We start from the raw sequence: 12,229 nt of genomic DNA on the forward strand, positions 1-12,229 counted from the left end.
ATTGGATAAGTCTGGTTTTGGAAGCTGGTTCTTAGATAGTTAAGATAGGAAATACTCCATAGGGATAGACAAAGATCTATTCTGAGCTCCTGCATCTGCTAAAAGGCCATTTCCCTTCGAAGCAGCTGGTCTGTGGAGCTTCCTCGACACCAGGCCTTTAGGCTGCAAATTCCATCTGGCAGTGAGAAATACACCACCAAACTGTTAATGAGAAGCCTAAATTTAAAAGACAAGACTTTCTCCAAACTTTTAAATAACTAATTTAACTAAGAGTACAAACTTAACACACATACAAAAGCTTTCACTAGACAATCTTCTTGGCAGTTCAGAGTATTTGTTACATCTGATATCAAAGTGCCATTGTTACTTCCATATCCCTGAGAATGAAATGCAGTACACTGAAGTACAACCAAATTGGACTTTGATGTGCAATTAACAGTAAATCATACCTCATTACCTTGTGATAATGCACCATGACATCTACCATTGGTTTAATGAATCGAAGGGCCTTGGAGCCCTGTTTTATTAAATTTTATGTTGGGGTTATTATAAGTATATTATAAAATGCATAACGCTCAGTTTGTTTTTCCTAAGCTTGACAGAATTTGTAAGACAGAAGTCATATTTCATGTCAAAGCCACAGTACTCTTTTGTCACTAATAAATATTTGAAGTCATGAGGTCAGGAATGAGGCAAAACCTCACTAATTAAGTTCCCCGCTACTCTCCTTTATATACTAAGTAACTGTTACACTGTAGTCACTTAGTAGGTTTTGAAGTATTTAAGGCCCATTACAACTGTGACTGACGTATCTTGCATTAGCATCCTGTCCTTCATAGACTTTCACCTTGTAGATCTACCACACATACTGAGTTCCTCTGAAACACGGGCTGCATCAGACTGGGTGTGTAGCAAGTAATCATCAGAGCGGTTGTATTAAATTTTTCATTTTTCAACTAAAATTAAAGTCTACGGGTACATCTAACTAGTAGCTTTTTCTCTAAAGAGAGTGTTGAAAATGTAAGTTCAGTCATCTGTTTGTTTAAGAAACACAAATCTAACCATAACAAAATCAAGTACAATGACCAAGACTATTCAAGGACACTCTGACAGAACAAGTAGATAAGTCTAGGTTAATGAGTCTTTATGTCTCCATCTCATCCTCTTCAGGTATCACCAACCATCTCACGACAGAAGAAAATATGTCCTTCCCACTTCCCCGCACATGTCAAATTGGGCAAACACTAAAGATTTCTCAGTGGTGAAACTTACAGCTTATTTCAACTCGTATGAAGTCTTTCATTCCAAGATTTTCCAAGAATACCCCAGAGACAGCTGTAGTTTTGAAGAAGAAGGAGATGTCTGCGCTGACCTCGGCATGGAAGGTGGGAAAGTGCAGGTAGGAGGCCTCTGTATTGAAGGAAGCAGCGTTCCAGAACTGCCCTGCAAACACAACCCCCTTCTCTATAGTTAATTGGAACAGGACAGCAGCTGTGAGACACACGTGCAAAGTCACCTTTCATCGGATAAATACGGGTGTGGGGGTTTTTTTTAAAAAAAGACACACAAAAACAAAAAGAAAGAGGGAACATTCTGTACCTATGGAAATTGAGAAGAGCTAGTACTCACTGTCTCCATAGCAACGCAAAGGGCCGATTTTCCAAGCAGCCTCAGAATTTGATCTGTTTGTGTCAGTGATCACTATCTGAGTTACAGGCAAATGGTCTTTGAAAGCAAGGAGGCCGGTATCATTTGTCCTGGATTATAATAAACAAACAGAAAGAGACAGATTAACCACAGACAAAATACCCAGCGTTCCTCATGCAAGCCAATATTTGAAAACACTTATTAAAGATAAAAGGTCTTTTGCAGAATTATCTAAAGGAAGTGTTACTGGTATGCACTAGTTAGGATAGGCACCTGCACATGTACGCTCTACGCTTATACCTAATTCTGATCACTGAAGAGACTGTATTTGGGCACAGGCTTCAGCTGTGGTTCAGAAGTGCAGAACGACTGTGAAACCGAGGCAGAGTGCTGTCATTCTGCCCGATGGCACTAGTCTAAAGTGGGCATCTACCAGGCTCAGCAGGATGAGTGTGATGTGGATCAGGCATTAATGCAAGTTTGCATTTCTGTTAAGGCAGCTGAAGACAGATAACAGCATTTATACTTGCTTTATATTTTATAAGTCCAGGAAGAGGCCCCTGATACCTGATCCAGCCAGACAATACCTGATCCACCTTCAAGACGGCTGGTACACAACCAGCTCGGCACACCGTGAAGATGGTTGAATTGGCAGAATGAGTTTGGACTGAATCAGCCCTTTGCATTACAGGCCTGTGGAAATTCTGGTTCAGAAGCTGACATAGGCGAGGCTGATTTACTGCACTGCCCAACTATAGTCTCTTCTTTGTATCAGCTGGGTTTGCTCTTCAGCTGCGACTCACACACAGCTGCTAGAAAGGAAGAGAAAAGAAAGAAAGAACGATTCCTTGGTTTGTACTTTGAGTGTGCTGGGCAAACCGTTGTTCTCAAAATGCAGCACAGTATTTCATGGCAGCCCTCTGGTGTCTAAGCTGATTGAGTGGCTTTGACTCAGGCAGGGTACACAGATGTGCATTCATCCCACTGCACTTCATGAACTGAACCAAGTCCCTCAGGCATCCAACCCTGACCTTACCAGAGCCAAACTGCCCTCTTGAGGTATTTCTCTATCGATTCATTACAGAGAGGTGAGTGCTACTGTGTCTTATCTCCACAGTGAAGAGTTTTTTCTTCTCCTAGCTCTTTTTCTCAGGGTTGAGGTCTGCTGTGCACCTGGGCACATAAACCTGGCAGAGCATCTTTCAAGAGGCTGAATCTCAGTAGTTTTGGAGAAAAGGATTCCCACTTCCACATGACCAGCAATCTCCATACAGGGTCTGGACTCAACTCACCTGCCTGCTCAGAGGTGGAAGACTACAATACTGCACATGGGGATGGCAACAATGACTGGATCCAAAATGCCAGTAATCCCAAATTTACACCCACTGCTCTTTCAGGGAGGTATGACACAAAGCCTCAAGAAACAGGTATCCCTTTTTGAGCGATAGCACTGCCAAAGAGTCTGACATTCCAGGCAGGATCCCAGACTACCTATATGCTGCTCGTAACACTACCTTCCACGAAGACACCTCTCATTATAGTTCCAGATATGGGAAGGGACACAGGACTTCTTCAGCAAAGAAGTAATAATCAAGATAAACACTGCAGCTGACACAAAACCTTGGATGTTTGCTTGGCTAAGTGCTCTACTCTAGTGTTAGAAAAACTACGAGTATTTTGATCTTTTTGATAAAGGCTGCATACAATTCATTTATTTTTCATTGTTTCTAATTGCACACAGCACAGTTAATTGTCTCATAATTCCAAGCGGAAAAGGAAAGGTACCTCTCCGACCCTAACACTTTTTTCTTGCTTCAGTGGGTATGTGACATGCAGATAATTACAAAGTCCAGCAAGATGAAATTCCTAGGCACGAGGCAGAGTGATGGCTTCAATACAAACTCAGAAGGAAAAATAACATGTATGAATCAAAACTACTTGGTCCCCAAATCTCTTAATGGAGGTATCTCAGCAGCATACTCATATAGCTTACCATATCAATCTTTGAAAGTTAGTGGAAGTGTTCTCAACAGATTATGAAACAGTTGGAACAAAAGCTGAACTATCTGAGTATTTCTTAGGAAGATAATTAAATAAGGTGTTTCAGTAGGTGGGAGGAAGAGGAGTAGGCAGAAAAATAAAAGGGAAGCAGAAAGATACACAGAAAGAGGATATAATTAAGCAATATACACACGAATAACTAAGGTGGCATTTACTTTTATAAAAATAAAAGTCACAAAATATTTAGAGACTGAAAATTTATTTTTATTCTAAAAATAGTGCAGTCTTTTGACTATGATCACCATTAAACTAAAAATCAGTATCTTCCTACAGCTACCACTCAAGATATTTACCAAAAAAATGAAATGGTGACATTTTAAAGCTGTCTATTCCACATCTCTGAAAACTGCATTGCTTATTAGATATTCTGTTATATTGCATGAAGTTATTTTATATCAAATTTTATGGCTTTGAGTTTTTACTAGTTATATGCCAGTGTCACAGAGAACTTGAGTAGCATAGCTCAAGTGTGAGAAAGAAAAATATTCCAGATCCAATAAAAATCTTCATTTTTATGTTAATGCCTTGAAAACTCAATCGAGTTTCTCTTGAAGCTCAAACAGCAGCTTTTATGTATTTTATTCTCTCATACGTGTTAAAAAAGACTTGTGTAAGGATCTGTATTCTCATACAATGAAATAAAACCTATCAGAAAAACATCCTGCCATTCTAAGAATGTGTTAATGACAGGGAAACCATCCCTATTGTTGCAGTTTATTATTTTTATTCATGGTTGGGAATGAAGTTTTTGGTGAAGAGTCAACACCTAAGATGTTTCAGGTAAGAAAGAGATTTGAAGACACTATAAAGGCCCTCATGGGATCTAAAGTTTGAGTGTCTTAAATTCCTGGTATTCTTTGAGTTGAGCTAATTTCAGGCTCCACTTCTTACAAAGCACTCGATTACTCTTCTCTTTACATGGTACACCATGACAGCCCCTCAAATATAGTGTATTATGCCTCAGAGAGGAGCAAGAGAGCTTCATGTACCTGTACAATAATTTCCTGGAGGCACTACTGTAGCACTACAAAACACAAATATTCCAGGCTTTGGACAAAACATTTGGAATTTTGCCTGAAGGGAGCTTGGGGATCACTTTTAATGTACTACAGTTTTCAAATAAAAAGTGCTATATTCTGATAGAAAGCATCTGCACTCCAATGTGCACATATATGATTTTGTCTTTTGAACAAAAGTAAAACCTTGTTAAACTCTACAACAGGGTTAGAGCACTGATGGATAAGGGAAGAGCAACTCATGACATCTACCTGGACTTGAGGAAAGCATTTGACACTGTCTCATGTGACATCCTTGTCTCTAAATTGGAGAGACATGGATGTCCTTATATGCTTGATGTATAAGGAATTGGCTGGACGGTCACATGCAAAAAGCTGTGGTCAGTGGCTCAATATCCAAGTGGAGACCAGTGACGAGAGCTGTTCCTCAGGGTTCCATATTGGGACCGGTGCTGTTTTAACATCTTTGTCGATGACATGGACAGTGGGATTGAGTATATCCCCAGCAAGTTGGCTGACAAGACCAAGCTGTGTGGTGCAGCTGACACACTGGAGGGAAGGGATGCCATCCAGAAGGACCTTGATTATGATTATTTCTGTGTTTATTCTCAGAGCTAGTTTTTACTTATATGTATTTTAATTTAGCAGTTCACATACACTTCAAACCAGATTATATTTTATTTTCCACATCTGCTTCTCAGGTTAGCCAAAATCACTACTCTATTTCTATTAGCAGGTTTCACATAGCTCTCTGTGATCACTTCCACTGAGCAAGCGTTTTGCATCATTCTATGCCCCACTTTTCAGTATTGAGAACTATGGCTGATCCTGGGGGGTGATGCTTCTTGGCCAGGTATGTAAGTTAAATACTGATTTCACAAAAATACAAGCATTTTTTTTCCCTTTCCTGAAAGAAGTGCTCTACACACAGAAATTGGTACAAATAAATTAATAAACCTGGGATGCACACCTACTGCTTACCTGACCTGGTTCACATATCGGCACCAATCCAGACGAAAATCTACATGTTTTTCAGAGAGTGGAAAAAACCCTCAATGAACAGATGCCTCTCTGAGCTCTTTGCATAAAGGATAGTATCAATTTGTAGTTCCCACAGGCAAAACCAAACCAAACCAAATCCAATAATGCCCTTTAAATTAAATCACTGAAATATTTTTAGTTATGGGTATTAAATACAGTAGGCTGTCATCTATTTATTCATGTCTGAAGATTAATGTCTGCATCTACCCAAAGGACTTCCTCAATAAGCTGAGGCATGTTGCACATCAAACAAATGCTCTATATATGGGGGGAGGGGGATGAAGGAAAAAAAAGAAGAAATAAATTTTGGTGCAAGTGCAGCAATAAAGGTGATAGTGCAGCAACCAGATACTTTAAGATGTAGCACTGGTAGTCTTACCTGTAAATGACAAGTAACTATTTTGATGGTAGATGAGACTATTTTTCTTCTTCCTGGCTACTAATAAAAGCATGTTCAGAGAAATCGCACTCTGTGGTATCCTAACAGTGTAAACCATCATAAATTGGTAATCTCTAGGTAGCTGTTTCCATATTATTTGTAACAGATGGTAGAGCAGTGGTGTCATTAAATATAATTTCTTCTCATATGATCCCCTATTGGTATGTTTTCTTCTTTTACATTAATGAAAACTCTGGTGGGGGTCTGAGCCTTAGTAGCTCAGATATTCAATACAGATATTCAGGATTCTATGAATACAGTACACTTGGGGAAAAGAGTACCACCAGCAGCAGATGTCAGTGCACTGTATGAGGAATGGACCAGTGAAACACACTTCCATCCGGAAAAGTTTTGAGCCCTGTGCAGGACATATTAATAATCCAAAAGAATACATTTTAATTTATATCTTACCCACCAGCTCAATCCAAAAATGCTTTACTGTGTACAGTAGTGTAGAGTCATGATAAAGAAAAAAACAACACAGAAAGGGCGACAGCCAGGAGTTGCAGGCACGATGTAGTGCCTGTATTTTGGTGAATTAGAGAAGAGGTACAGAGAAAGAGTTTGGTAATGATACTAATGAATTGATTCCTGACACCTCAGGGGCCTGCTACAGTCAGCTCTCTACAGGCAGCTCTTCTAGTTTGTTGACAAATGCAGTCATGAAGGCAGATAACCAAGACAGCTCTATACAGGCCAGGTCACCTCCGGCAGGGTTTATTTATGAGCTCACAGGCTCTGTGGACTTTGCCTGCATTGCTTCTGGGGAAACGGATTCAGTGCAGAATAGTGGCTGAGCAAACAAAACCTGTCAAATCCGGGCTTGTCAGCAGCTGGGTTTCTCTGCTCTCCTCAACCCTTCCAGTTTTAGCATCCTGGCTCTAGCACAGCTTTGCACAAATATACTTCAACCAAAGAGGGCTTCATTTGCTTCCACGTGGCTTTACTCCTTGAAAGAAGCTGGATAGACTCAATAAATGTCTGGGAGCCAAAGTAGCCCTTCTTTTCATGTCCTGTGATTTCCTTGTTGCTTGCGGTACCTCAAAGGCACAGTAAAGAGATGAATGTGTGTTACTCTGGAAATGGAAAAACTCAAAGGATTAGATCCCCAGAGAAAAAGGCTGTTCTGGAAGATAAAGAAAAGGATACTCCTATAATTTGAATAGTAAGACTGGAGAAGAGAAATAAGAGATGTCCAGTTAGCTACTGGGTGGAATCAACACTATCCACCACACTCTGCTGAGATGTCTGAGGTTCCTGTAGAAAATCACTTCCACAGATTAAAAAAAAAAAAAAAGCTGTATAGTTCTCCAAATTCATAAGGTTTCCAGGTGAATTCAGTCAATGAGAAATACGTTGGGTTTGATCACTGGCTTCAAGCAAGTTTGGCTTAAAAATGGGTTCCAGAGACAGAGACCAAAGTGCAAACGGAATTCAGGATAGTCATGCACCACACCATGGCATGAAACAGGTTCCTCCCATTTAAAATGAAAGATTTGGCGAGCAGCAAGGCTTTCATTGCCAAGGGAAGAGAATTTTACTTGTGATGAAAGACAATGTGAGAGAGGTAGTTAAGGATCTAAAGGATCTCTAGAATGGATTTAGGGTCACAGAATCATCTAGGTTGAAAAAGACCATTAATCTAGCAATGCCAGGTCCACCACTAAACCATAACCCTAAGATAAAACAACCCTGTCTGCACTTCAGAAATGCCTTACTCTTTAGATCAGTTAAATACCTTTTCCCAATAATGCTTGAATCATTACATGCCTTCTGTTTGAAACAAGGAATATCTTTGAAAGACAATCGCAAATCCATCTCATTTATTCATAACTTGTCCCAACAGTTAGCTATTCTCAGTGTTCGAGAAGGGCAAGAGCAAGAAAGAAATCTTCTGAACTAGGTTTAGCTTCAGCTTTCAGCCATTGGATTTCTGTGAATATTCTCAACCCCTAGCAAGAGCTTTCAACATTGAGGCATCTCTCTCTTTTTACAGGCATGCATAAACTACAGACAAGTTATATTTAGCACCTTTCCAGATCCCTTGCATGGGTCAGGGTGATAACTCAAGCCTCTGCTCCCTCAGCAGAGGATTTCTCCCATTCTCCAGCAAATATCATGAAGATGCTCCACTACTGTGCAGTGACAGAACTAGCTGTCAACACACGGACTGCAGAGTTTGCAAGCATAGTGAGGATCTGGATAGGAAAATATATTATTCACTAGAATGCCCTAATAAAAAGGTGAAAAATACAAAGGTCTGCCTCATAGAGCATGCAACCAGTTGTATTCCTGTTCATTTGGCCAGCATAACTCTAGGGGGACTAACTTGGTGTCAAGTAAGAGTTCAGAAATAGCAGCTGGATCAGGTGTCTGCTTAGATGTCATTTAAAAGTCAGCATGCCTAAAAGTGCATATTGTGAGCTTCCAAACACCTGGTTCAGGACTTTATTGCAGGTCTGTTCTCTCTTGTTTTCCATTTCTTTTGTTGCTCTGGGAAATTAGTAGCTGCTTCTGCACCCAAGACTTGGTCTAGGGAAACCAAATAAAAGCAAAATCCTAAGCCTGTCTCCTCTTCAGAAGGACACTCCAGCTGTTCTGGTGAGTTCCTACCTTGGAGCTGCAGTGAGCAGCGTAATTTATCTGAAAGGACTAAAAATGATTTTCTGGTTTTCCACTCTGCAGCACCCATTTTATTTCATGCTAAGGCAAATAAATGCATCTACTGCTGTCTTGCTCCTTCCACTGTAATGTATAGGAGGTTAAAGTCACAGTTCAGATCTCAGCAGGTTTAAGATTCAAATGCTCATTATGTATCAGGGGGTCAGTGTTCTAGCAGAGAAACACAAAAGCAATCTTCAAGAGGCATGAAATTTCTTATGTTTAGAAACTCTTTGTAAAGGTCAAGGGTTTTTTAGCTTTTAAAAAGGCAACCTGCAATTCAGAATACTACCAAAGTCCAAATTTCAAGTGGATTAAAAAAACAAAACACCTGAACCTCCAATCCAACAAAGAGTAGGCAGTTTAGATGAGAAAACTTCTATGCATATCCTGTTATTATAATGAAATTAGGAGAAACAAGTAGCTTTCAGAGCTGCCAAGCTAATGAAGCATGATTTCCAACCTCTCTCTCCCGTGAGGATTTTTCTAAAAATCTAATAAGAGTGTATGCTTCCTAACTTCCTTCTTGTGGATTTTAATTGGCTTTTTCCCCTCACCCTGACATAAATTTTCATGGAATGTGTAATTTCTAATACTTTTGAGATTTCTCCTTCTCTGTTAAAGATGTTTGAAATGTGTCTGCTTGCTGAAAGTCATTGGGTGTGGGGGGAAAATGGAAATAAACACCCACAGCATAACTCACTTAGGTCTCATTTCCTTAGGAGACTCAGCTGAAACATTACAAAACCGCATTTAGCTTTCATCTTTCATTGGTTTGTACAATCTAGTGGTGTACAGACCTGCAACCTCAGACTACAACCCCAGTGGTATGCCAGCATAACACACTCTACTCCTCTTGAGTAGCAGCTCACCATAAAGCAAAAAGTGGCCTATCCAAAGAGCAGTAGTAAAAAGCACCAGTAAAAACAAATGCTGTTGATGCTCATGTACAAACCTCACCAAGTATATCTGATAACGAAACAGTAAGGAAAAGATAGAATAACATGTGCAGCCAGGCCCTTCTATATAAATCAATTCATAAACCAACATTTACATGAATATCTTCCTGGAGAAATCTCAGCTATGATTTTTGAAAGTGAATAGTGACCCTAGGGATATAAAGAGTCCAAGTGAATAGTCATGATAACTGTAAATTGAGCAACCAAAAAAAGCCCAACACATACAGTGACAAGTCATTTCTGCATTAGATTTCTTTTCTTTCAAGATCCTCTACAGTTCCTTTCTACTCATTCTCCTTCCAGTGAAGGTTTCACAGTGATAATTCGAACATTATTTCAAACACAGTAGCCTATTACAGCAAGACATTTCTTGTCTACTTCCATTATTTGTCATTTCTGAACTAGTCGAGATTAAAATAGGGGTTTTTTTTAGAGAAAGGGCAGCAGCTCTTATCAATGAGTTTTCTGGAAGAGAGAGAGGGTGAAGCAGAGTTCTCATACGTATTTTCACAGTGTTTCAGACTGTACTTTCAACAACACTCATCTGGCATTTCTGTCCCCTCCAACACAAGTATGGAATTAACTGGAAAATTCACCAACTAGCTCTCAGCTGCTGGAGAGTTTCTTAAGCTGCAGAGAATGGGAGAAGGTTGTGAGGTGGGTTTTGCAAATTCATGCGACCTCAAGGGCACAACAGAGGTGCGAACCCAAGGAAGCCTTTGAATGTTCATGACATAAATCTAAAACTTCCTATGAAGACTGAACGAAAACCTACAGAAGCTAAAGGAAATCCTTCCATTGACTTCCAAAAGCTTGAGACTTGATGCAAAAGAAAGTTAAGGCACATATAGGTATACTGTTTCATAAGAAAAGGACAATTTTTTTTGATAGCACAGATTTCTTGTTCTCTAGCTGTCTTTACCTGAATTTTGCTGTCTACGTCTGAATTTTCTGCTCTGATACATACCCATCCACCAAAGTCCTAGAGGTTTTATTCATGCAATGATCCAGTTGTATCGATGGAAATTTTAAAACAAATAAAGCAACTGGATTTGGCAGTCAGCAACAAAGATTTTTTGAAGACAATCCATCTCAGCAACCTGCTTCAGCCAGATATCTTGTCTTTAGTTCAAATGAGAAATTTAACATTAAATCACAAGTCCAAATTCTAGTTTAACTCTTATTCTCATTTAATCATACTCAAGCCATTCAAGCTTCCTGAGCTGTCAATCAGGACAAGATTTAACTCTTCTTGCCTTACTTCCTATCCCCAGTTCTCACACAGACACTACTATACACATTAAAATTATTACCATTCTTCTCTATCTGCATCACAGTTGCAAAAATATCTCATATCCAGACAACTTTCTTCCAGTCCACATGCACACTGTTGAATGCCCGGAAGAGATCCTCCCCAGTAAAGATGCTTTTCATTGGCACGGCCAACCCACCAAGCAAATGGCGTTCCATCTGGATGAAAGGGAAAAAGAGGGGAAAAGAAAGAGAAAAGATAAAAACAGAGAGAAAGAGAACTTGTAAGCAAACTGGATTCTCCTGAGAATGAAAAAAAAAGAATGGAGGTGGACATGTTAAATAATACTGAAAGAAAAGATGCAAGCTACAGAAGTAAAAACCCATAAACTTTGCCCAAGTTCATTTGATGGAACTCGCATTGAGTTTACAGCTCTATGGTAATTCCATTTGGTTTGAGAAGCAGATGTTTTCCCCACAAGGCTCATACACCAATCATTCATGAGAACCTTGGCATATTTCACCTGCAATGACTTTTGATGCGTGAACACACCCCCTCTGTCCCAACCAGCTGTGCCCAGTGTTTTTGTGTGATGCTAGAGAGGGCATCTGGTCACTGAAAGAGATTGAAAACAATTATCCTGCCACAACTCACACCGTACAGCTGTCTTGAACCACCAAGTATTGGTTAAGGACCTCTTCCAGAGTTTACCTGTTAAGAAGGAGACTCTAGCTCTTAGATTGGGATTTTTTTTTTTTTTTTTACCTTATGACACATATATAAATAGCAAAAATCTTCACAAATAACTCATGAACCAACCTATTACTACGGGCTTAATATAGTTCCTCTCAAAACTAAGACAAATTTTGCATTGGTTTCTAAGGGAGCAGGACCAGGTAGTTTAATGTGTTTTCCAAGAGTGGAATTTGCAAATGCAAAGTCCATAAGATATTAAAACTTCCTAGGTTAAGCCTTCAGGTAGGACATAAGTGGGGGAAAAGATTTCCCTCCTTGGGAATTAATTTGTCTCTGTGAAGTTATTGTCTATCTACAGGAGCTCTAAGATCTATGTATTTATATAAACCAAGATAGCTTTGTTTAAATTTCATAATCCATTATACATCAAGCATTAAATATTAATAGTCAGATACAG

The 12,229-nt window shown here is 39.5% G+C and overlaps 1 protein-coding gene across 1 annotated transcript in view; it reads right to left on the reverse strand.

The window, feature by feature from the left end:
• The window catches only part of LOC104271486 (contactin-associated protein-like 5), a gene marked incomplete at its 5' end in the record, with an annotated part of 55,714 nt that extends 44,413 nt beyond the window's left edge, over positions 1 to 11,301 (reverse strand). Inside the window, 3 exons of the mRNA XM_009866168.1 lie at positions 1,273 to 1,443; positions 1,630 to 1,757; positions 11,138 to 11,301. Coding sequence (XP_009864470.1) covers positions 1,273 to 1,443; positions 1,630 to 1,757; positions 11,138 to 11,301 — 463 coding nt within the window. The remainder of the gene's footprint in view (positions 1 to 1,272; positions 1,444 to 1,629; positions 1,758 to 11,137) is intronic.
• Between the last annotated feature and the right edge of the window lie 928 nt (positions 11,302 to 12,229).

Source organism: Apaloderma vittatum, unplaced genomic scaffold (genome assembly GCF_000703405.1).
Source record: "Apaloderma vittatum isolate BGI_N311 unplaced genomic scaffold, ASM70340v1 scaffold4463, whole genome shotgun sequence".
NCBI classification, from domain to species: domain Eukaryota; kingdom Metazoa; phylum Chordata; class Aves; order Trogoniformes; family Trogonidae; genus Apaloderma; species Apaloderma vittatum.